Source organism: Notothenia rossii, assembly GCF_949606895.1.
Source record: "Notothenia rossii genome assembly, chromosome: 4".
NCBI lineage: Eukaryota > Metazoa > Chordata > Actinopteri > Perciformes > Nototheniidae > Notothenia > Notothenia rossii.
The window spans coordinates 48,506,383-48,533,777 of record NC_136902.1 but is presented as its reverse complement, the minus strand read 5'-3'; the positions used below and the strand labels follow the sequence as shown (position 1 = coordinate 48,533,777).

Below are 27,395 nucleotides of genomic sequence, written 5' to 3'. Positions count from 1 at the left end.
ATGGGGATGTACATTTAATTTAAAGTCATAATAGAAAGACATTTGATGACAGTATGTTGGATTTCTGTATTCATTTTTCAGCTTGATAATATCCAAGCAGTGACAGGTAGAAGCAGTCTCACCTGGAAATTATTCACTTTGTCAGTATCATGATTTTAGTTGTTTTTAATCCATAACATTAGTGTGTTCCATTACCAGAGACATTAGCAGTTCATATTATATTTAGATTTTAAATGGGATCTCAAGGATTTCATTTATAATAACACAGATGCTTGTCAGAAATTCAGAGCTATTGAGATATGTTATTTAGTTCACCTGAAGATGTTGGGGTTTATTTTGTTGACACAGGCCAAGTATTAGAATTCTGAAGTGGCCTACCAGTGGTGGGTCAAACACCTGAGGGGCCAGAAGCCCTGAGCGTAGACTTGAGGGGTAGGTATCAGATTTCTCGACACAGGTTGCTGACGCCAAAAGGGGGACCCGAGGAGCAGGAGGCCGACACAGCGGAGTTCGTCTGGCTGAAGGTCGTCAGGCCTACGTGACTCAACCCCAGGTTCTCCGGCCTCTACAGAGTGACCCAGAGGACATCTCATGCCGTCCGCCGAGGAGCAAAGGGGGACATCTGGTACTACTGGAGCCAGTGTGCGGCGAAAAACACTCCGGCTAGGACCTCGGAGGACATCATGATGGACCTGGCTATCGTCAACGCGGACATCCCTACAGCAGACGACTCGGAAGCTGGCGTCAGCGGGCTGGGGGACTTCTCGAGGCAGCAGAGGAGTCTACTTCTCTCTGATCAGATTAATCAGTTCCACCTTTGAAGGAAAGGCCGCATCTCCCCCTCCCTATCAGCTGCCCTTGTTGGCGTATTCCGCTGAAGGGGGGGGGGGGGGGGGCCTGATGATTCAACAACACGCAAGGATGCTGCTTTCTGGCACTCAGGCTCTCACTCTGATAGTTTCTTCACTGTCATTGGAGGTTGTTTTCTGTTCCCAAAGGTTTAATGAAGGGGGACAGACACAGTATCAAAGAATGACAGTAGTTTTGTTTCAAATGTCTTATGTGTGTTGGTCTCGTGAGGCGAGACCAAAAAGGGGGAATTGAAGGATTATTTGAATTATTTGAAGTATTAAAGTAACGTGTTATGGCAGGAAAGTTAAATCTGGTATATTCATTTTAATGTCACCTTATATATATTCATGTGTGTTAAATTTGAAGGGACAAAGTATATTTTCCCTCCCCAATATATTGAGGTGAAGTCTTTGTGTTTAGAGAGGGATGCAAGCAGGGGACATCCTAATTTGGGGATAGCTCCAAAACTCTGGAATGTTTCCCTCATAAAAGAAGAGGGTGCGTTACACATGCTTAGGGCAAATGTGTGTGTTTTCATTGCAGTAAATATATGTGCTGCGTGATTACTGTTCAACTATACCTCTGTTTTTATTCTTTCATGTGTGGGTACTAAATGGCTACAAACATTGTGGAGAAATTAGCTTAAACATGTTTTATTACTCTATATGAAATGGAAGCAGCTTTTATGACAGGGACGAGAGAGCTGGGGGAGGGGACATTCTTCCTAAGATTTTCAGCATGTCAATTATCAGGGAAATCTACTTGTTTTCAATAGATGTGTGTGGTTAATTACTTTGTATTAATAATAACAGTATGTGTAAAGGAAGCTGGAAATATACAATGTCAAACCTTTTATTTGAAGTAAAGATGTGAACAATAGCTCAAATGGCGAGAGGGGCTGTAGGACAAATGAGTGTTCTCTATATTAGGCCTGTGTGAAGTTTGACTATTTGAAAAGCATCTCTAATATTGCTTAAGAGCATAGGTAATGTGTTCCTCGTTATTATTGAGATGAAAGTGATTTACATGTATTACGTATATTTAGCCAACTATAACAACTATATCTTAAAACATACTTTTAACTTGTGTGTGGTAACCTGAGGGGGGGGGGGAAGATGGACTCAGGGACAAAGGGCCATAAAGGGGATGTGTGTGTGCTGGCTGCAAGATGTGAAATAAGATAAGGAAACTTGTTGTTTAGAGCAGGTTCGTACCAGACACCAAAAGGTGTCTGGTCTTCGTCAAACTGAAAGAGACTTTTTGTTTCCGGGTTTCTTCTGCTGTGTCGCACTGATTGGGTGCGACAGGCCATGTGTTGGTCTCTCCCAATAAGATGACCTCTGGGGGAAAGCACGCACACACCTCCTCCTGTGTTTTAGTATGAAAGCCTGTGTTTTCCTTTGGTTCGCACTCTTGTTTTTGACCGGCCGTTCCTGAGACCTGTCTCACACGTGGTAGAACCTGAGCCCGGAGTACTCTGCAGAGTGCTTCGTGATTCCTTTGTATTTGTATTGTTACTTTGTATCATTAAAACAAGATTATTGTTTCACTTGCATTCTGGTGTTTCTTAATCCCTTCCTTTTTACGAATTTACCCAGCTTATCAAACGACACGCGGAGACGAGGTTGGTTTTAAACATCCTCCAAATCTCCAACAGTTTTCAAAAAGAGCCACATTGAATGTTTGAACATGTTGGAGATTTTCAAAGCAATACTGCTCTTTTCAAATTACTGCATCAACCAATTGTTGTAAAAATGACACAATTTATACAGGAGGCTTACTTCTTCATTTGTTTCCTGCACTGAGTCGTTGGGTGCTGGATCTGAATCTGAGGATCTCTCAATGTGATGCACTGGATGATCTGTTCCGATCCTCGAGGGATGATATCTCCTAGGTTGGTTCCTCACAGACAGTCTCTGCTTTCTCCTGGTCTAAAAATGAAATGAGCAGATTAGCAGATGATGGACTTGTATAGACTGGAGAGCTGTTCAATTAAATACATTTTTTGTTATTTATGTTTTTGGATTTGCAAAGAAGTGAATAGAAATGTAAGAGACAATATTTATACATCTGAGCAGCTCTTCTAACTCAACTATTACTCCGACTGAGAAAATCAATAGATATATTTATTTTTTTAGGATTTTTTAATGTTACAAATGGATTGCACATTACATTTAGTAAATAGATATATCTGGGGGGAAAAAGGGGTAAGAGGTGAATGTGCAGTTCATCGGCTTACAATAAATACGTTCACATTTAAAAACCTTATATTTTGAAATGGGCCACTTTCATATTTGTTTAGAGTTAAACAGTGCACCTACACATTATGCTATATATTACTTGTATGTACTTTAATTGAAGTTTCACATTCCAAACAAACGTTTTCACCTGTTTAGTACAATTATGTCTAAAGACTTCCACAACAATACGTTTTTGACTGAATACAAAAGTGGAAAAAGACAAAAATAGCACACCTTGATTGGCCTATGGTCTGTGGGCTCGAAGTCCGAAGATGTGTCGGAGTCAGAGAGCATTATTGTGGCATCCTTAGGAGAAACTTCTTTATCCTTTTCCTTGGAGCAGGTGTAGATGTGCAGCATTCGTAGTTTGGTTTGATTGTAAAGCTGTTGCACTGTGTTTTCAAGGGGTACTGGGCAGTGACTAAAATCACGAACGTCAAACTTGAAGTCTTTCAGCGGTCCTTTGGCAGACTTCCCATTTGGAAAAAACAAGGCTTTGCCAATATCCAGTAGCTCCTCCATGGTCATTGTTTTCTGGACTGACATGTGCCACGTCCCAACTCCCTGTCTTGTACGGACCTGGTAATATTTCCCTTTTTGAAAGTTGAGCCATCCTATTTCCACCCTCCGCGAGTCTTTGGAAGCATGTTTATTTCCAACACCAGGGCCGACATCAGGGTCTGCCTTTTCCCCTTTTCCCTGTAGTCTGACTCTTATTTTCTCCATGAGAGATGACTTAACTGTTGTTCGTTCTCCCGACTTAACAGTTGTTTCGTTTGTCCCCGTTATTTGCCGACAAAAGGCTCGGAGTGCAAGTCGGTCACCATATCTCTCAATATATTTCCCCAACTCCTCATCAGTCATGACATTTATGACGTTAATGTCGATCTGGAGAAAGCAGAAGAAATGTAAACAACGTTACCATACTAGCAAGTTAGCTAAATGAGGAATGAATTGGCCTATAGGCTAAAAACAGTGTAATGCTACATTTAGCTGTAAGTGCATGCAACATGTAAACTGCAGAATAACTTACCTGGTCATCTTTCAGTTGATTGACGATATTATCGGGTATATTTCGCCTTTTCAGGAACGTGAATATGTCCACCTCCCCTGCCATTGTTTATGGGTTGGACTTGGATGAGCTACCTGAAAATAGGACCGGAATATGCCGTTCTGAGAGAATGTAACGGTGACGACGTGCAAGCAGGACCGTAATGTCCTTATAAGGAAGTCCGAGATTAAAATATACCTTTCCACTGTTATTTCAATTGAAATGTTGGTCTACTGTGTGCTCCACTTCCTCCTTGGCACACTGGTTAATAGGAAGTGGATTCAAAAATAAAGTCAGGATAACGGATTAGTTTCGCGTGCGCACGAGAAAGGAACCCGTTTTCCTGACTTTTTTTAAGATACTATCTCGTGCGCACGCAAAACATTCGCGTGCGATTCGCGTGCGCACGAGAAACATTCGCGTCCGCATGAGATACAAACCCGTTATCCTGACTTTTTTTTTTCTCTCTCTGTTTTTTTCTTTTCTTTCCCCTGTCCCTTTAGGGGCTCCGTACAAAATGGCAAAAGAACGGTGAAAAAAACGTTCACAGAGAAGACGACAACAATTGTCACTTGCACGAAGCAAGGTTATACAAAAAACAAATGACCCCGAACATGAAATACCTTCAAGGAGTGCGTTGAGGCGCAAGCTATCATTCAAATAACAGGAGAGTTTAGCTAGCGCCTCACAGCAATCTTTAAAGGTCGTTTTCTCAAAATGAGTTTTTTCTCCTACTCTGAGTTCGAAATGTCCACTTCAGTAGCACCTACCAGTTATATTCCTATCAATATTATGAAGGCTTTTACAGAAGGGTTTGTTCATATATCATTCATAGCCTGAATTATATAACATTTTAAACCTAAAAACATGGCGAAAATTGATATTTTAGGGCTGTTGACAGTATTTTCTGATTTATGGAGTGATACAAAGACATATCAAAAATCCCTTCTGTTAAAGCCTTAGATACTAATATGACTACAAAATGAAACAAGAATTTTGAACCTGGCTTCATCCAAAGTTCAGATTTTGGTTCCTGAAATGTGTTAAAATATGTGCCTATTTAATGAGATAATGACTCATTTGCATATTTAAACATGCTATTTCAGGAAACTTGTAATACAAAAAACAATTGCCTTATCGTAAGTAATTAACTGGAGACATTTCTAGCTGATATCTTTAAGTAAAAAAAATGACCTTATTCAACTGGGCTGTCTCGCCAATGAGTGTCACCACACTGTCACAAAATGTAATACAAACCAATTGAAAATAGTTAAATTTACATTGGAATTCTCTTGTAGATATCACTGTTAAGAGTAGTTATCTGCCAATAGGACAGAATCATTCCTATACAAATGCAGTTTGAGTAATTCACTTAAAGAGCAACTTCCAGGTTTAAGACACCTGTGAATAAATGTGTATGAAAATGATGAATACACTAGATTTTCAAAAGAAAATACAGAAATATACATACAGTGACATCTGGCGTCGTTTTTGTAAAAAATGTTCACTTCCGCATAAAAAAGCCTCGGCACGTGACCTCCCGCGTGTGACGTAACACGGGGGACACAAGGGGGAGAGCGGCCGGTGTCACGTATTAATAAACATGGATCCCAATGCTAGTTTTGACACAGAAGAAGTTCCATCCATCCATCTTCTCCCGCTTATCCGTGGTCGGGTCGCGGAGGTAGCAGTTCCAGCAGAGAGCCCCAAACTTTCTTTTCCCTGGCCACATCAACCAGCTCTGACTGGGGGATCCCAAGGCGCTCCCAGGCCAGAGAAGAGATATAATCCCTCCATCTGGTTCTAGGTCTACCCCTTGGTCTCTTCCCAGCTGGACGTGCCTGGAACACCTCCCTAGGGAGGCGCCCAGGTGGCATCCTAACTAGGTGCCCGAACCACCTCAACTGGCTCCTTTTGACTTGAAGGAGGAGTTGTCAAAGAAACGCCCATTCATTCACACATTTTGACTGACTACATGAAGAAGATCGCCAGGGGCCTCATTTATATAGCCATGCATAGGATTCACGTGGGAAGGTTGCTTACGTAGTACAAAGCAAAAAAATAGGTACAGAAATGTTCCGACATTTTCCGATTCACACAACATTGAGGGTACAGCGTACAGCACTTCCTACGCCGGTTTCCCTTTATATATCACAATCAACTCGAAATGCGGCACAGCTTTTGCGGGCTTCACCTAACGCCCATATTTGCCTATAAATAGTCAAAGAAACGCCCATTCATTCATTCATTTTGACTGACTACATGAAGAAGATCGCAGGAAATGACGACAGAAGAGCTAAAAAAAGAAATCTCATACCAGATGTCAGATTTTGGTTATTTTGGGGAGGTCGAGATAAATCATATTGTTTGGTGGATGCAGTTTGAAACAGAGTAGCAGCATGGAGGTCGGATCGTCACCAACATAAATAAATAAGTGGTCCGAAAAATGAAAAAAAAAAAAAAGAATGTGTTAATGACAAAAAAAATACACATAGCCTTCCTCAGGCAGTGTGTTTGTACCGGGGACAGGAGACACCCCCTTGATGAGAAACTGTAAGAAATTATCGCGGAATCCCTCCGGAGTGGAGTCATGACGACTGGATCTGAATTTCTTTTTTTGTATTTGGTGGTTTGTGTCCCAGCTGTCGATCAGCAAATCCATAATCGACCAGTTAAAGGAAATAGAACTAATGTGTTGTGTTATATTAGCTGTACAATTTACCACATACAGATGTAGCACTTAATTTCAGACAGTTTGAAACGTGAGGGCCGTGATTGGTACGTGATCTGCCCTCGCTCAAGGGAAAACCTCCAGCTTGACTTGAGACCGCCCCCGTGATAAATAAATGTAATTATAATGAAGCCAGCTGCAATGGATCATTGATCCACCAGGGGGTGCAGTGGGGTTCCACACTGGAGCTCATGTGAAATGAAGTCAGATACTGTACAGTACGCTGGATGTACAGCGGAATTTAATGTTGTTTAGTCTAAAAAAACGAAAGGGAGGAAATGCAGCCCGGCTCTCGATTTTTAATCCTAATTTAATCATCATCTTCACCACGATCATTTATGTTTATGTTTGCCGAATTGACATGAAATCACTGACAAATATGAATATACTGTATTCAACTTCATTAAAACGTTATTAACGTGCCTAAACTCAGTAATTATACGATCATGTTCTGATAATGATGACGCAATAGCCCCGCCTCTCCCCACCTCTGCTGCTCACCCCCGCGTCAAAGTAAACTGCACACTGAATTCAGATTATTTATCTTTCTCTCGATATGGAAATAAACGCGAGTGAAGTCTAATCTGACAGGACGGAGACACGCAGCTCTGCTCACCTGCAGCTCCTCCCGCTGTGATGCAGCGGGGAACGGAGTAAAACACACTCTTCAGTCAGATCCTCGCCCTTGGCTATTTTAATAACCTCTCGAACTACCTAAACTAGTTATAAATATGTTTATTTTTACTGTCGGTCAGGTCACTCATTACTGGATCAGCTGCTGCATGAGACAGACACTGACGCTGTCCGAAGAGAGGGAGGAAAAAGAGAGGCTCCGTGTATTTTATTATTATATACACTCTAAGAAATGAAATATGGATGTTGTTTGCATTAATTACTTTTTTTATATTGAAACTACTAAGTAAATGCACTTTTTACAATTAAATCAAGAGACTTTAATTGCATTTATGTAAAAGTTCAACATTTTGGGATTACATTACCATGTTGTGTTGTATTTAAATGGTAAAGTTATTTAAAACGCACTGATTGTCCCAAAGTGCTTGCCGTACTTTCTCAGCACATGCGCTGTAAGACCGGGGACATGCGTCATTTGGATCCTGTGACTTTGAGATGTGGATGACAGAACTGCGTATTTTTCCCTTTCCTGTGCCATCCTGCGATTTTATGGTAAGTTTCTCAAATATTAACATATATTAAACACAAACGGTCCCTGAAACACAAAAGTTGATGTGTATTTTTTATTTCCCTGCTACCAACTGTATACTTTGATGATAGATTTGAAAAGCGGTGGAGCCTAGCTAACGGCTAGCTTAACGGTATCTTTTTAATGCACTTAAAAGTGTTAGAATATGTCACAAAAGAGGTGAAATTTCAAGCTTTGTCTGTAGAAGTCTCAATCGTTAGGTATTTAATGATTTTAGATTGATGTGGTTATAATTAGTAATGTCAGCTTAACTTTTACCTCTGACCAAGTGGAAACGTTTTTTCCCTCCTTTTAAAAAATATTGTTTTAAATGTGCTTGATTTAAAGATTTGAGAACCTGGTTGCAAATGCCAAAAAGCTCATAGTCGGTTAAGGTATTCTAAGTCTGTTAAAAATAACTTCATCAAGTGTAACGCCCTGCGGGAGGTTTTTTTGTTAAATTGTAAAGCTTATTCGGAAGAAAAGTTTTTCCCATCTGCACTGTACTGTTGCGTCAGCCGGAGCCGTGCTTGGTCGTTACGTTAATTATGTCGGTGAGGAATACCAAAGTGTGAATTATTTAAAGCATGTAAAGGAACGCACTCAACAAGCACATCTTCACTTAAGACAGCTCTTAAATAGACACGGAATTCACCCGACATAATCAGAGAGAGAGAGAGCAAGATTAAATCGTGGTAGTGGCAGGTACTTCCGCCGCAGATGCCACTATTTGCTGAGACTACTGCGGCTGCTGAAGGGGTGTTACTATGGGTGCCGAGCCAAGCGAATGTTTGTGGCAGTTGCAACATTTTTATTTTTAATGAAAGTATACAGGATTAATTATTTTTGGCATGAAGTTCATTGTGTGACTAATTCTCCAACTTTGAATTTCAGATTTCCAAGTTGTTGGGGAGTAGCCAAATGTATTGATGAAAGCCGGTGGCTCAAAAGTACAGTAAGTATCCTTCACGTCTCCAAATAAGTTGAAGGCTAAATGAGTAGGATTTGTCAGTTAAAACAAACAATGTTCTAAGTTGGCTTCAGCTCGAAGCACATGCCGTGTTTAAGATCAGTGGTGGAATGTAACTAACTACATTTACATTACTGCACAAAGTACAAGTACCACAGAAATATACTTGAGTATTTCCATTTTCTGCTACTCTGTACTTCTACTCGATTATATTTCAGTGGGAAATATCGTACTTTTACTACACTACATGTATTTGACACTTGTAGTTACCTTTTTAGATAATGTTTATATTCACATACATTTACTACTAATTTACTCAGTTCTTTCCAAAATGTGCTCTATATTAACAAATCACAACATTAACACATCTTGTATATATGTAGATTTTTTATTATAAGAACATTGGTTTTTATTCTATAATGATGCAAACCTTTTACAAAAGGCATTCTGCACAAAGTACTTTTTCTTTTGATACTTGATTATATTTGGCTAATAACACTTTGGTGCTTTACCTTAAGTATTATTTTGAACTTGGGACTATAGCAAGTAATGGAGTATTTATACTCTTACTTTAGTACAGGATCTGAGTACTTTTTCCACCACTGCTTAAGATCCAGTAATGGGTTGCTATATCCTGCACCTCACACCCTGAATTATGTTAATGTGTGCAATAACAGTTGTTATTTACAGTACATTTTGATCATTAACAAATTTGTCTTTTTCTGTAGGTTTTGAATCTGGAGATGCAAACAGTGTACTGAGACTCAATCTACAAGGTACCAATTACTGAAGCACTATAAATTAAAAATCCTTCAGGACAAGCCCTTCATCACTAAGTTCGGAGAGCGATGGCCAGCTCTGTGTTCAGAGAGCGAGGTGATTTTTTAAATATTTTAATAAATGCACATGTATAAGAAAATAACCTCAGCTGAACTTCTTTGTTTTGTTTACACCAGTAGATGAACTCCTGTCCTTTCTGCTATGACACTTGATGGATATTATTATAGATGCAACAGCTTTAAACAAAACATTTTTAACTGTATCACAATGTGTTGCAGGTAAACGCAGAATTCACCCGCATCACCACCGTTCCGCTGCTGCCTACCTTCATGTCTCAACTGGATCGCCATTCGTCTCAGTTGATGAAGGTTTTCAAAAAGAAGGGAGGAACAGCAGGATGCAATTTGGGCCTGATCATGGCAGCCATGGACAAGGTATGTAGTTGTATTAAATTGTGTAGTTTTGGCACTGCAACACCATATTCTCTTTATCTCTCTCTCTTGTTGTCCCTCTCATATAAATATATTTTAACCTCTCTGACCCCCTTCCTTTGACTTGTCAAAAATCAGCACACAAGCATAATCAGTATTCTTGTGTGAAGATTTTGAAAATGTGTTTGTCCCTCAGGATCCCACAGTTGAAACACGATGGAACTGTGTCCTTAAAGCGCTCTGCGTCTACATGAATGAAAGTTCAGAGAGCTTCATAAAGGAATATTTGGTAAGTTGAAACATAGCCAAACACAGATATATATATATATATATATATATATAAACTTTAAAGTAGAGACACTACCGGTACATACTGATATACACCTGAACATCAGCAGGAGAGGACTCTTTAAAGTAGAGACACTATATACTGATATACACCTGAACATCAGCAGGAGAGGACTCTTTAAAGTAGAGACACTACATACTGATATACACCTGAACATCAGCAGGAGAGGACTCTTTAAAGTAGAGACACTACATACTGATATACACCTGAACATCAGCAGGAGAGGACTCTTTAAACTAGAGACACTACATACTGATATACACCTGAACATCAGCAGGAGAGGACTCTTTAAAGTAGAGACACTACATACTGACATACACCTGAACATCAGCAGGAGAGGACTCTTTAAAGTAGAGACACTACATACTGATATACACCTGAACATTTGCATAATATGTCCTCTTTAAATTAAAAGCAAAAATAACTACTTAAATAATTGAATTTGTTTTTTATTCAAAGTATTTGCTGCTACTTTGGTTATATTGTTCATGTACATTCACAACTACATGTATTTATTTACAATGGAAAATAATAAAAGGATTTGCTCATTTGTTTCATATTATAAAATGATGTGTGTCAGGGCTAGTTCTCATCCTGATAACCATGAATACTATGTTCTAATCCCACTTTAGGAGGTTGAACTTCCAACAACACAAATGGAGCCAATGGTATAGGAACTCTATCTCGTGAAAAACGAAGGAGTAGAGCCCGGGGAACCACTTGTGGATGTTGGTGTCATCATCGAGGGTGTTGGAGTGCTGCGAGAGCTGAAATACTTGGCAAATGGATGGGCAGTACTGCTTGGACTGATTTAAAGCCTCAATCTGAGCTACCCCAAGGAGCTGAAACATACATTTGAATTCAATCAAAAAGTATTGATGGGGTTGGATGGCAACATACTGTGTCAACCAAGGTGGAGGTTCTGAAAAACAGATTACAAGAGTAATCCCAAGGACAAAATACTGTGACAGAGATAACGTCCATTTAATTTCCATCTCGGTACATTCTCTCACACACACGCGCACACACCACAGAGACACAACACACACACCACAGAGACACAACACACACGCACACACACACACACACACACACACATACACACACACACACACACACACACACACACACACACACTTCTGCTTTTGAAAGTTCAAGGCATATGTTCATGTATAACAGAGGCTAAGATTTACTGTAACACATTATGTGCTTTATCAATATTATGTGATTCGTTTCATCTAAGTGTTTGGAAAGACATTAAAAACACCATACTTTGTAGTAAAGTTTTTTTTTATAAAATATTCATATAATAAGTAATTGTTGTAGCTTTTCAGCCCACGTGTTAACTTCTTGAGTCACTCGTGTTTCTCGTCACTGTCAAATTCAGCAGCTGTGGGGTTTTTACGCAAAGACCTTTACAATTCTAATATGTGAGCCTACCACCATTGGGCTGTTGGAGTTAAGTGTTTTTTTGTTGTTGAATTGTTGTCGCAATTCAGATTGTTGTTTGCAAAATGCAATGTTATAAGTGTACATTACTGCACTTTGTCTAAAATGAACATTTTAAATAAAGTGAGGGGGATACAAATTACTGAAATGTAGTCATTTTAATTACTTATATTGATAGAGCAATTTGGATTAAAGTATATTGAGTGCAAATAACACAATCCTACAACATAAATGGAACTAATTTGTGTTAAGTAATTACAACCTAACTGTGTTAGGTAAATCAGTGCACACTTTAAGTAAATACAACATAATTGGGTTAAGTAAAAACAACAATTTAAGTAAATTCAACATAACTGTGTTAAGCAAATACAACATAACTGTATGATGTAGAATTTAATTAAGATGCTTAGGTAAGATTTACTTAAATGCAAGAAGTAAATATTAGTTTACTAGTCTGAATCCTATTTACTTAGCCTTGTTACGTGCAACCGGTTGACGTAACTGGATTAAGTAAATCTAACATTTCCTTTCTTTGAGTGTAGTCGTTATTCATTTGTTTTAAAGCTCAATAAATAACAAAGAAGACCTTTGACCGGCACTTTTTATGATTTTGTCTGGAAGATTTAAACTTTAATACACGTTGACCTCTGCCCCATGGATGTATAATAAGAACTGGATACAGCGTGGGAGGCGGGGCCACATTCATTCCTATGAGAGTTGCTTGGCGCATGATGATAAAATGGCCCAACTTTTGAGAGAGCGAAACGTCACAGATTACCCAGCATGCCTGAGAAGTACCCGTATGTGCGCTCATAGCGCATGCGCAATTTTAACCAAAATGCAAAGAATTATTGCACTGTATATATATATGTATATTAATATATATATATATATATATATATATATATATATATATATACAGTGCAATAAGCTTCTTGGTGCAATAAGTAGCTACAGGCACGTTAATCTAACGTCGGTAATATTAACTTTATTTAATACAACATTTACGGTACAAGATTTAATCATACAGCCCATGTAGTATAATATTTTACAAATGAGGAATTACAGCAAACATGTGCAATATATCCATTATTACAGCTCCGTGGGATGGCAGTGAGACGATATGGGTCCGTTGTTATTGTGCATCCATGGGTAAAGATAAACGCATGTAGTGCTGAACCTGCTGAACACGTAACATGAACGTTCCGGTGTCGGTACCAGATGTGTTCGGGGTACCATATGTGTTCGGGGTCCGTCTCTTACCAGTGACGTCACGACGTCATGACGTAATGACGTCACGCATTGTGATTGGCTGTACGGTAATTTACCCACGCTGTCTAGAGTATAGAGGGTTTTTTTGATCATTACATTACATTGTATTTAGCTGACGCTTAAGTGCATTCGACCAACAAGATAAAAACTTGAAGAAATACAATAAAACTTGAAGAAAAACAAAGACGAATGAGGAGAAGAACAAGAGAAATCGAAGGTACGAAGTATAAAATGTAATATGGTAGGTAATATGTAATATGTTCAGTGCCGTTGGTACGTTAGTTCAAACAGTAACAACGGACTATTTTTCTTAGCGTATGCATGTCAATTTAAATCAATACATACAACTATTTCACATGTACAATATTTTCTTAGCCCTAATACTTAATACTACTTATTTCGTTTTGATTGTTATATTTGATTATATTATATATTATCAATAAATTATATATTATATATCAATATGATATACTTTTCTATATAATAGATTATCAAAAAAAGTATTTATTAAGTAAGGGATAATGTGCAGCAATCACAATCAAGTCCACAATCGAATCCATAAAGACAAAGTAAATCTGTTTACAGTTGTTTCATATGTATGTTGAGAGGTATCCATATATCTCTTCATTTTGCTCTCAAAGTGCACCAGATTGATGCATTTAACTTCAATATTTAAAAAAAAATCACTCCAAAGGGAGTGCTTGTTCTTCCTTCTGTCTGTCTGAATCTGTGTATTCTCATGTTCCGATTAACCCAGCCAAATTGTTCTTCTTTTGTGTCTTGATGTGATCTTGAGTCGAGGCTGATCCTCTTGCTGTGGTCCCGCATCCTGGATCCTCTATCCTGAGTTCTGGATTAAGTAGTGGACTTCGGGTCGTGGCTGAACCTGTCTCTGCGGTCCTGCCTGGGTCTCGTCGTGCTGCCTCCCTGAAGGCTCCCACAGGATTGTTGACATCTTCGTGGATTCATCCTATTATTATAGACGCATGCATTTCCTAACATTTGGTCTACCTATGTTGCGTCACGTCTGTCCCTCCGGTGCTAGAGCAACGCTGGCGTCTTGTCTGTTGACTGCCGCTTCTACCCCCGGACTGTTTCTGGATGTTTGTTTGTTTTGTCTACGGGTCTCTATGCTGGTTTTCGCCGATCCAAGGCTGCTCTTCACTCCGTTGTGCATCTCTCCAGCTCCGTTTCCATTCATAGGCTCCCTCACTACTGGACTGTATGCTACGTTAGCCATCAAAGCTAACAGCTGGCTCCACTCCGTCACCTTGATTACCCGGTCTGTATGCTACGTTAGCCACCGAAGCTAACAGCTGGCTCCCGTCACAATTGGACTACCTTATTACACCACTGTATTGTTTTTCCTGTCTCTGGGTGTGTTGATCGCTGCTCTGGACTCGGGTGAGTACGCTGTGTGTTTTGTGATGGTGATTGTGCCAACCTGGACCGACCTGTTGTGCGCCGTACATCAACAACAACAACACTCACTCTGTCTGGCTGCCCAGCCGGCGTTCTTGCGGGGAGCCTCCACTCCCCACCAGCTCGTCTACTGTTGGGTAGCTAGGTCCAGACATGGTGCCGCAGGGACGGTCTGGGGTAACCAACACCACACGCATCACTCACTCCAACACCTGGTCCACTGCTGCCTTCACATATCTCACTGCCTACCAACTCCTAGCCAATCAGTTAATAACCACTGCAAATACACTACCTTGGCTACTCTCATCTGCTGCTACCTTTCATCTGCTGCTTGGACTATCTCTCCCGCTGCTTCAGCCTACTACACCACCAACCTCTCGCCCTCTCATCTACACTGCTGCTGACCTCCACAGCCTCAACAACAACCATCGTCTCCCTGCTGCTACTGCCACCGCAGCTAGCGCCGCTGGGATCCTCCGCCGACGCCGCTACATCCACCGGGGCGCTGGCCTCCCCCGCAACCGACACCTCCCTGACGGTTCACCCATCCCCTCACTCTGGACTATCCCCCACCCCCCCGCCATCCCCATCCACCGCACTGCCAACCTCAACAACCTTTGTACCCCCTCCCCTGCTCCACCATCCATCTCCCTCGCACTCCTGAACTGCCGCTCCCTCTCCAACAAATCACCTGTTATACACGAACTGCTACTGGACAATAACATTGATCTGCTTCTCCTCTGTGAAACATGGCAACAGCCCCTGGACTTCTACGCTCTCAACCAAGCCACTCCCTCCAACTACAGTTTCACTGCCAGACCCCGCCTCTCCGGGCGCGGGGGTGGTCTCGCTGTTCTCCACAAACAATCCCTACACATCACTGAACTGAACCTCAACCTCCCACCTATCTCATCCTTTGAACACCTTGCTTTCTCCCTCCCCAACTCTATCACTACTGTTCTAATCTACCGTCCCCCGAAGCCACACCCCTCTTTCCTCTCTGAACTGTCTGAACTACTCACCATTGCATCCTCTCTATCTTCCCACCTCCTACTTACCGGCGACTTCAACATCCACATGGATCAGCCCAATGCCCCCCTGACATCTGACTTCCTCTCCCTCCTTGACTGCTTCCACCTCACCCAACACATTGACTTCCCCACCCATACCAAAGGCCACATTCTGGACTTAGTCTGCTCCTCCTTTCTACCATTATCTAACCCCCAGCCCCTCCCCTTCCCACTCTCTGATCATCTCTGCATCCTCTTCTCCGCCCCTCTACCCTCCCCCCACAACCCCAAAAAACGCACCATCTCCTACCGCAACATCAAGGCAGTCAACCCCCTCACGCTCTCCCAGCTCATATCCTCTGCCTTCCCGCCCGACTCTGCCCCCTCTTCCCCTGACGACTATGCCACCACACTCAACTCAATTCTCTCTGACTCCCTCGACTCTCTGGCCCCCTGGAAAACCTCCTCTGTTTCATTCACCAACCCCGCCCCCTGGTACACCCCGGAACTCCGTACCATGAAACAGACCGGCCGTCAACTTGAAAGATTGTTCAAACGAACCCACCTCACCGTCCACGCCGAAGCCTATAAAGTTCACATCTCCTCCTACCGTGATGCTCTCCAAGCCGCCAAATCTGCCCACTTCTCCACCCTCATCGACAGCACCAACCGGAACCCCCGCATCCTGTTTTCCACCATCAATAAATTGCTCCAGCCACCTGACATCAATCCACCCTCCTCCCCTGACCTATGCAACTCCTTCCTCCTCGCCTTCAACAACAAAGTTTCACAAATCAACAGCTCCCTAACTGCCATGACCACTATCTCCTCCAACCCCCACGCCCCCCCTCCTCTCCCAGTCCACCCGCCCTTCCCTCCCCTCACTGCCTTCTCTCCTGTTGACTCCTCCCACATCCTAGCCATCATCACCTCATCCAAAACAACCACCTGCTTTCTTGACCCCCTCCCTACGACCCTAACTAAGGCCTGCCTCCCTGTCCTCATCCCCCACCTCACCACCCTCTTCAACCAATCTCTATCCCTTGGTCTTGTTCCCTCCATCTACAAACTTGCCTCCATCACCCCCATCCTCAAAAAGCCCACCCTTGACCCAGCCAACCTCTCCAACTACCGCCCCATCTCCAACCTGCCATTCCTCTCCAAAACACTGGAGCGTATTGTCGCCACCCAGCTCCACACCCACCTCCAGTCCAACAACCTCTATGAACCCCTCCAGTCTGGTTTTCGCCCACTCCACAGCACTGAAACAGCCCTGGTCAAAGTAATCAACGATCTCCTCTCCTCTGCAGACTCCGGTGCCCTCAACATCCTGCTACTACTAGACCTCAGCGCAGCCTTTGACACTGTGAATCACTCAATCCTCCTACAAAGGCTGCGCCAACAGGGTGTTGAGGGCTCCGCTCTCGACTGGCTCACCTCCTACCTCACCGACAGGCAACAATTCATCTCCCTCTCTGGCCACACATCCGCCCTCTCCCCAGTCACACAGGGGGTCCCCCAGGGCTCAGTCCTCGGCCCCCTCCTCTTCATCTGCTATCTTTTCCCCCTTGGTCACATTATTCACAACCTCAACCTTGATTTCCACTGTTACGCCGATGACACCCAGATCTACATCACCACCAAATCCCCTCACAACCCTCCCCTCACCCATATCGAAACCTGCATCTCTTCAATAAAAACATGGCTGACTCACAATTTCCTTAAACTCAACAGTGATAAAACAGAGCTACTCATCATAGGCACCAGATCAACCCTCAATAAAACAGGACCCATTTCACTCACCATTGAGAATTCGACCATCACCCCCTCCCCCCTGGCACGCAATCTTGGCGTTATCCTGGACCCCACCCTCTCCTTTGACCCCCATGTCAGCTCCATCATCAAGATCTCCTACTTCCACCTCCGCCGCATTGCCAAAATCAAACACTACCTCCCCCCCCGTGCTGCTGAATCCCTCATCCATGCCTTCATCACCTCCCGCCTCGACTATTGCAACGCCCTCCTCACTGGCATCTCCTCCCATTCCCTCCATAGACTCCAAATGGTACAAAACTCTGCTGCCCGCCTCCTCACCCACACCCGGACCCGTGAACACATCACTCCCGTTCTCCGCTCTCTTCACTGGCTCCCCATCAAACAACGCATCATCTTCAAAACACTCCTCCTCACCTATAAAGCCCTTCACCACCTAGCCCCCCCCTACCTCTCTGACCTCCTCATCCCCTACAACCCCCCCCGAGCCCTCCGATCCTCCTCCACTCTCTCCCTCACAGTACCACCATCAAGACTCAAAACATTTGGCAACAGAGCATTCTCCAGATCAGCACCCCGCCTCTGGAACTCCCTCCCCCAATCTGTCCGCCACTCTCCCACACTGTCTACCTTCAAAACCCAGCTGAAAACATACCTCTTCTCCCAAGCCTTCAACTTACCCTACCCCCCAACCCACTGACTTCACTCACACCCCACGCTGTATCTCTTATTCACCCCACGCTGCATCTCTTATTCATACATTCATCAACTTTTTCTTTCCTCTTTTCCATTATGTTGTCTTTTGCTCGTTGTCCTATGCTTGCTCCCCCCCTGTGTTGTCCTCTGCCTGTTCATGTAATGTTCATGTTCAATTTTCTTGTCCAATATGTTGTCTTCTGCCTGTTCACCCCCTTTCTGTACTTTTAATTTTTTTTGTAAGCGACTTTGGGTTATTGAAAAGCGCTATATAAATAAAAGTTATTATTATAAATGTATTATCTCCTCGATTTACACACGGCATCTATTGCACGTCTGTCCGTCCTGGGAGAGGGATCCCTCTTCTGTTGCTCTCCCCGAGGTTTCTCCCATTTTTCCCTTTAAACTGTGGGTTTTCTCTTGAAGTTTTTCCTTGTACGATGTGAGGGTCTAAGGACAAAGGGTGTCGTTTTCTTCTCATACTGATATTCTGAACAAACTGCTGTTGTATTAGCTGTAAAATGTCTTTACTGTAGGGTATTTTTTATTATTTGTACAGCACTTTGGCTCGACCAAAAATCGTTTATAAATGTGCTATATAAATAAAACTTGATTTGATTGATTTGATTTGAAAGGGTGTGCGCCAAGGTTCCATATTAGGAACAATAATTTCACCATATACTGTATGTAAATAATCTCGAATAATCTTTCAAATGCTGCTTTCCATTTTTATGCAGATGATACTGTTATTTATTGTTCATCCTCTTCTATAGAGCAAGTCTTGATTTCCTCCAGTCTGCCTTTGATGTTATTCCATCCCATTTATCTCAACTCAAGTTAGTATTAAATGCAGACAACTCCAAACTCATGATATTCTCAAATCGCAAAAAGTTAACTTATTTTCTCCCCAACATACTGTTCAAGGGACTGACATTGACATTGAAAGGGTCACTACATACACATATCTAGGTTTTATTATTGATCAGAACTTATCTTTCAAGTCACACACTGAAAATGTTGTTTTAAAATTAGGTTTCTCCTTTCAGACAAGGAAACATTTGATCTCTGCAACGTTTTTACCAGTATTGGATTCTGGTGATCTGCTTTACATGAATGCCTCTGACCAGTGCCTAAAGAGTTTGGATACTGTGTACCATTGTGCATTATGTTTTATTATATATATATATATATATATATATATATATATATATATATATATATATATATATATATATATATATATATCAGTGTTTCCCCTACCATTGTCTTGGCGGGGCGCTGCGCCCTGCCAACGGAGCCCCGCGCCCTGCCTGAAATTCAAGGTGTTTTTATTTTGTTTTTTATTTAAAAAAAATATATATATATAGCACCAAATTTCTACTGAAGTCATCTATCTACGGTCACTTTTCCCATTGAACATGTGCTCTTTTATTAAATAAACTAAACGCCATGTTATTTATCCAATGTGTTCATGTTTCAGTGTACACTGCTTTGCGTATTCACATTCTCCCTCCGCTCTGTTTCTGAAGGGCGGGGCTCACACACACACACACACACACACACACACACACACACACACACACACACACACACACACACACACACACACACACACACACACACACACACACACACACACACACACACACGAATGCACACACTCGCGCTCACAATCAGAGACAAGAGCGGAGGAAAGGAAGAGAACAACAAAGTGTAAAAAAGTCAAACAAATCTGCTTTATTGGCACGAGCTCTGCTGTCTGCCCGTTTGTGTCCCCCCCAAGTTTCAAATTCGTTTATTATTCTTTTTTAACCGCAAGCCGTTATCGTCACGGGAGAAGGACACACACAGCCTGCCCAGGTGGACGCGCGCGAACGCGACAACGAACGAAGCGTGCGCATTCTAAAAATAGCTCACAGATGGAGCAGGTAACCCGGTTTTGAACTACAGTATTGAGATGTGAGTTGGTTTATTCAGTAAATTAACTCAGGATAATTGGATGTTCTGTCTACACCTGTTGATGTGAGGCTAATGCAGGACTTGCTAGCTTGATGCTACCGGCATTTAGCGGCAGTGACTCAACAAATTGCCACTTAAAATGTATCGTCAGCAATGTATGACAAGTAGACTGCTTGTTTAATGTTACACTAACACCAATAGCTCAATATGATCATAACACGATTGCTTTCATATCAGAGATCAGATGAGGTGGAGCTGCCTCCAGCAATAGAGGATGAGGCAGAGAGAAGCAGCAGCAGCACAGGGTTGCAGCAGGTATGTTATATGCTGTAGTCAGGTGATTTAAATGTATCAATGAAAGGAAGAAGTGTAGACAACATGATAAGAAGGGAATACAGTTTAAATTAAAGTAATACAGTATAGTGTAACACTGTACTGTATTACTTTTTAATGTCCAAATACATTTGTTACTGTACGATATCGATAACAATAATTCACAGCTCCTCTCTGCTCCAGAGGATAACAAAAATGTGGGCGCCCCGACATTTGTTTTCGAGCAGCACCCTGCCAAGGCAGTAAACCTAGGGGAAACACTGCATTCTTTTTGCAGACTGTTCCAAGTTAGTGGAGCTGCACATCTAAAAGCTTTCTTCCCTAAGACAGTCCTAGCACTTGGCACATTTAATAAAACCACAGCATGAGATCTCAGGCAATAAGTACTTTCAATTTGCCGAGAGATCAGGGAGCAGATATAAGATGTAGTTAGGGAAAGTTAGGTATTTTTTTGGCCATATCGTGAAATAATTTATTACCAATAGCTTTTTTTACCATATGTCCCTATAGGTGTCTAGTAACATCTCCCAATTTATCCACAGCCAAATCCTCTGGGAATCGCCTTGAGAGCCAATCAAAGTTGGGGTGCCCAGAGGGCCTGGGTAAAAATAGTGAAAACATTTTTTCTACCAAAAGTGACTTTTGAGATGTCTAACTATGGTTTTTTAGGGGTGCTGAATCTATCCCAGCCATTAGTTTTGAGTCAAAATGACTCCTTAACCCTGAAATATTGATCTGTCAAATTTAACCTATGGATTTGGGGTGAAAAATGTATTCTACACATTGAATAATCCACTCTGAATTTAAAAGACACTACAGTAATGACATCTGCTAGGTACGTGCTCAGTATAATTACTTCTCTGCACGTGGAGAATATCAAGGTAGAGGTATTTTGCAGCTGCTTTTATTCAAAGCGTGCAGATTGAACCCAGGCCTCCCGTATACCAGTCGAAGACACTAACCACTGCTCCAACACGCCCACAACAAAGTTACTTTCTGACATGGTAAGTAAATAATTTTGCTTTCTAAAGTTTAGTTGGCTATACATTTATTTATAGGCCCATGCATCATTTTTATCTCTTAGTTACAGCCTAAAATGAATGTTGCTAGCTAGCATCCAGCTTAAGTTAGCTAACATTAGGCTAATATCAAATCTAGTACCTTAGCTAAATAAACCATTATAAATAGTCTCTGTGTCATTGATCAACATTAATTGTGTTGTAAATTGTGTCATTTTATAGTGGGCTCACTATATGATTCAAAGTGAGATTATTGTTCATAGTTACACATAATCTATTAATGTGGCTGTGTGGACCCATTCTGCATGATATGTTTGATAAGTCTTGCCTTTGCCTTGCCTTGCCTAGTAAACAAAAAGAAAAAGTAATTGTTCACCGAGCTGTCTTGTCTTTTTAGGACAGTATGGAAGTTGATACCACAAATTGTCATGGTTTGAGGTGCTTCATCTGTGGTGGTCCTGGGACTGAAATGCAAAAACTCTCAAAAGTCACTCACAAAGGTTATCAGCAGCTATTATCTTATTCTGAGATCGTAGATGATGCAATGCTGATCAACAGACTACATGAGGACTGGAATGATGGAGATGACCCCAAGCTGAAGTACCATTTGGATTGTAGAACCGAGTTGTACCATCGTTCGAGAAGTGTATCCATTGCGAAACGTTCAGGTTTTCTTTTTCATTATGTCAATGTTGTTGCCACTTTCTGTCAATCATTCCGTTCAACTCATCATTTCAATCCAATACATTTTGTGGCATGAATAAAAGCTCACGAAATTGTCTTTCATCCATCCAAAGGACAAGATGCTCAAGACCAACGATCAGACAGGATGAAAAGACGCAGCGTACTGTCTGGGCCAAGTACTTCAAGTGCTGGTAGCTCCACATTCCAAACCCCATCAGCACACCTGGTCTACCGTGATGTTTGTATCCTCTGCAATAAGAGCATCAATGTTGAAATGCTTGTAAAATACCCTAGTAAGTTGCCTGTCTTCTACATTCTCATGAATGAGTTTGAAAGGTCTTTCTTTTTTTTCAAATTAAAACTCTCTTTAGTAAATCATATATGTGGCTATAACCCAGACACAGCCCGGAAGTTGTATCGTGCACCTGACAATCGCTTCCAGGACAGACTGAAAAGGAATTTGTTGGAGACAGCTGTGAGACGAGGAGATGCCTGGGGAGTTGAAGTTGCTGGTCGCCTGTCTGGAATAATAGATTTGGTAGCTGAAGAGGCACTGTATCATCTTCGGTGCAGGTCCCAGTTCGAGAACCCAGTTACAAACTCTGGGGTAATATATTTTTTTCAAGACCAGAAGTCCCAGACTCTGTAGACAAGGTTCTGAAGCCAATCATTTCAATTAAAAGTTGTTTTTCCCCCACAGGTCGGACGGCCTACAGATGAGGAGAGGCAGTTGCTGTTTGAGAAACTGTGCAAATGGATGGATGAAGAAGTGGAGCATGGTGTAACAAGTCTCGCTGAGATCCACATGAAGATGGAAGAACTTGACCCCACGGAGGACAAAAGTCTCACATATGGACGAATGTATCTTAAAAAAAAGCTTCAGGAACATTATGAGGAGTCTCTCTGTTTCACATTAGATGAGGGAGGAAGATTCATTGTGTGGCTAAAAGACACTACAGAGGCAATCCTCCGAGACTACCATCAGCAGGTCATCAACCCCTCACAAACCATGGATGATTCTGCACTTAAAGACCTCATAATTTCCACTGCCATTCATCTGATCTGTGGAGACTTGGCAAGAGTTTCACTCGACACAAAGCAGTATCCCTCAGTAGACAGCATGACCAATACACAGAGCCAACTTGCTCTGATTCCTGACAGCCTCAAGCAGTTGCTGAAGGCAATTGTAAAAACTGACGAAAAGGTGGCAATGTGGGGACAGAACCTGCTGAAAGCATACCGCCCTCGATCAGGAGTTATGCCCTCCCAACTTGGACTTACAATTCAGCTTGACCACATGTTTGGATCAAAGTGGTTGATTGACCGTATTCATCACTTAGGATACTCTGAATCATATGTTGAGCTCCATCACTACAAGTATTGTTACTTGAACGTGAAAAATGGATGTGGTAGCATGGACCAGGATACCATAATCACAGATGAAGATGGTATAGATGTTGTGGAGCATGAGGAAGCAGAGGTCGATGCAGTCCTATCTGCAGAACAGCCAGAGGAGCAAGAGGAGAGTGGTTCTGGAATGCATGAAGAGAATCAGCAAACATTTGCCCTCTTTGTTCCTGCCGATAGCACTGTTCATCAATGTGTTGGTGATAATATAGATCTCAACATTGCCTCACTACAAGGAAACACAGCATTCCATGCAATGGGCATGATCAGAGTAACTTCTCCTGCTCCAGCAACAAGACAACATGAGCTTCACACAACCATACCAAGGAGGAACATGGCAGTTGAGGAAAAGGTAGCAACTCTCAAAGCAACAGAGGTGAAAATACTGTCCTTTGTACCAAAAAACAAAGCAGGATTGGCAGACATCCGTTTGGTTCCCATAGCTGATCTCCACCAAGACCCTCCGGTTTTGAAGTCAGGGGACATTGGTTGGATGGCAGGATGGGCTATCAAGAATTACAACGCCACATTTGAACATCCGAACTGGAATGGCTTCATGAAATCCATACATCAAACTGAATGCAGGAAAAAGTCCCTCATTGAGTTTCTTCCAATCATTGAGGGTGACCCAAACGAGTACAGAACCATCTACACTACTCTAATGGAGTGCCTACGCAGCGGTCAGTCTCCTGCTGTCATCACATTTGACATGCCAATATGGCTGAAAGCAACTCAGATAGTTCTCCAGTCTGACTTGCCCATCATCACTAGACTAGGAGGGTTTCATCTCCTGAAAAGCTTCCTGGGCTCTATTGGGGTTATTATGGCAGACTCAGGGCTGCAAGAGCTGATACAGCTAGTTTACCCAGGCAGCAACACTGCAGAACACATTCTCTCAGGCAGGGCTTATGCTAAGGCCATCCGGTTCCACCTTCTTGCATCAGCGGCAATTACCAAGTTTTTGCTGAAAGATGTTGCGTTCAGCGAGCAGGACTATGAAGACATGGAGAACTTCATCAGGACTGCAAAAGAAATGAAAAGAGGTAATTTGACCTTTCCCTAATCTGTGTCTCAAACTATCTCGGAGTATGCCGAATTATATTTTCTCATTATGTAGTAATACAATTAAAACTGTCTATCTCTAACAGGTTCCATGGACACACCAAGGATAGTCACTGTGTTCAAGGAGAGGATGGAGGAGAGGTTGAAGACTTTGTCTAAGGCTGGAAGAACACCTGCACTCTGGGTCTGGTACTATGGCAGAATCGATCTAATCAAGGTATTTATCAGGAGTGAGCGTGTCCCAGACCACACAGGTCACCTCAGCTGCATCATTGGAATGCTGAACACCTTTGCAGCAGCAGGGCACCATCAGTACGCAAAGGGAGCAAGGCTCTATGTACAACTAATGCAGCAGCGACAGGACTGTCCCATGTTCCAGGAAACTCTGTCCAAGTTTACTGTGTATGGCAACCATGTAGTCCGGTTCTCAGACCATGAGTGGTCAGGCACATGGACTGACATCACAATAGAAACCACACTCATGCGTGAGGCCAAATCCTCAGGTGGTTTAAGCAGAGGGCGGTTCCGGAACAAATCTGCTCACAAGTGTTGGGTTCAGACTCTCAACCACTTCTCATTCATTCACCAGGAGCTTGAAGGAGTAATGAACAAACGTAGGGTACCTATCCACACAGACATCACAAAAGCCCAGATGGAGAAAGACAATGACTCTGTTAATGCCATAGTTGGATGGTTGGAGGAAGTCAACCCCTTTGATTCCATACGGGACAGTAAGACCCTGGTATCTTTCTCGACGGGGTTCAGCAGCACTCCTGGGGACTCAGTCAATGCTGATCAGGCAGAGGAGGTTGGCAGAGCCATACAGGCCAAGATGGATGGGAAAACTGTTCTGGATGCAATGGAAACCAAGCACAAGGTCAAGTCATTGGCAAGCCTCAGATCTGCTCCTAAAATCAATGGAGAGAAGCTAATCACTGACTCACTCAAGCTCTTCAACCGCCTCATCATCATTAGTGAGCGTGAAGTCAAGACCAAAGAAGCTTTGCGCTTTGAGTTGACGCCAACACCAATGTCTCTATTTGACAAGAATCAGAAGTTGCGAAAGCCAGACAAGGCTGCCCTAGCAAAGTTCCTGAAGGCTTTTGTGGAGCCTGTTGAAAAACTAACCTGCACAAGCCTGGTGGTTGATGGCGGTTGGCTCCTGCACAGCGTCAAATGGGAGGCTAACCTCACGTGGAAGGACATCACTGAGAGCTACCTCCGGTTTGTGATGTCCATGGGTAGCCAGCACGTCCGGATCACTGTGGTCTTTGATGGATATGGTAGCTCCACCAAGGACCATGACCACCTGAGACGAACCAAGAATGCATGCTGTGACATTCAGATTCGTCCAGACTTAAAAAACATCATTCCGCGGGAAAGGTTTCTTGACAACAAGAACAACAAGGCTCAGCTCATTCTGCTCCTTGCTGAGACCTTCCAAAGAGCTAGGATCAGTGTTCAACTATGCTCTGATGATGCTGACACCTCCATCGTGTCTGCAGCACTAAATGAGGCAATAGAGTCTTCTGTTGAGGTGAGGGCTGAGGACACAGACGTCCTGGTTATGCTGGTCCATCATAGGGCAAACCACCCGGTCTTCCTCACGACAGCTAAAGATACATCTTATGATGTCAGAAAGATTCGAGAGGCACTCCCGGAGAGGTACCGTAAATACCTTATATTCCTACATAGCTTCTCTGGCTGTGATACTGTATCAGCAATTTCTGGGTTTAGCAAACCAACGTTGCTCAGCAAGCTCTGCCAGACTGACAAATCAGAGCGGGCCATGGATGTGTTCTGTGACATCAGAGCCAAGAAAAGTGACATCATCGAAGCTGGCTGCGAACTGTTCAAGAACATATTCCGTGGTAATCCATCTGGAGATTTGGAAGATTTAAGATTTGATATCTTCAGCAAGCGGGCGGCAGCTGGGAGCATCAAGCCTGAGAAACTGCCTCCAACTACAGGAGCTGCAGCACAGCACTCACTGCGGGCATATATCCAGACCAGAGATTGGCTAATGCTACAAAGTCCATCTTTGGATGTCCTTGAGTATGGATGGAAACAAGGAAAACATGGTTATGAACCAGTCCCTACAACAGATCCCATGGCACCAGATTACCTTCTGAAGTTAGTCTGCTGCAACTGCGCAGGTGACTGTGGCACTCTCAGGTGCTGCTGTAAAAAGCAAGGAGTCAAATGTATTTCTGCTTGTGGGAACTGTCATGGTAACTCTTGCCAGAACATCAACCAGCCAGATGATAATAATAGTGAGGGAGATGCAGGGGAGTTTGATGAGGTTTGTTAAAATGTCAACTAATAACGCTAGTTTTGATTTGCAATTGTTCAATAAAACCACTTTTTATGGATTGTTTATGGAGTTGGAGTCATTTTTACTCAAAACCAATGACTGGGACAGATTCAGCACCCCTAAAAACCCCTAGTTAGACATCTCAAAAGTCACTTTTGGTAGAAACATTTTTTTCACTATTTTTACCCACGCCCTATGGGCACCCTAACTTTGATTGGCTCTCAAGGCAATTCCCAGAGGATTTGGCTGTGGATAAATCGGGAGGTGTTACTAGACACCTATAGGAACATATGGTAAAAAAAGCTATTGGTAATAAATTATTTCACGATATGGCTAAAAAAATACCTAACTTTCCCTAACTAATGGTACTTTATCCAACATGGCTTTTCT

General features: G+C 42.4%; 1 protein-coding gene across 3 annotated transcripts; it reads left to right on the top strand.

The window, feature by feature from the left end:
* Positions 1 to 20,972: 20,972 nt before the first annotated feature.
* LOC307035533 (uncharacterized protein) lies at positions 20,973 to 27,068 on the top strand. Of its 3 annotated transcripts, none has more exons than XM_079675004.1 (5): positions 20,973 to 22,206; positions 22,336 to 22,515; positions 22,621 to 22,829; positions 22,923 to 24,672; positions 24,778 to 27,068. In XM_079675004.1, exons 1-5 carry the CDS (start codon positions 21,942 to 21,944, stop codon positions 27,000 to 27,002), a joined length of 4,629 nt encoding a protein of 1,542 aa, XP_079531130.1. In that variant the 5' UTR covers positions 20,973 to 21,941; the 3' UTR covers positions 27,003 to 27,068. The 3 variants fall into 3 exon arrangements, with proteins under 3 accessions (XP_079531130.1, XP_079531129.1, XP_079531128.1); XM_079675003.1 differs by having other exon boundaries at positions 22,594 to 22,829; XM_079675002.1 differs by having other exon boundaries at positions 22,336 to 22,829.
* Positions 27,069 to 27,395: the final 327 nt, after the last annotated feature.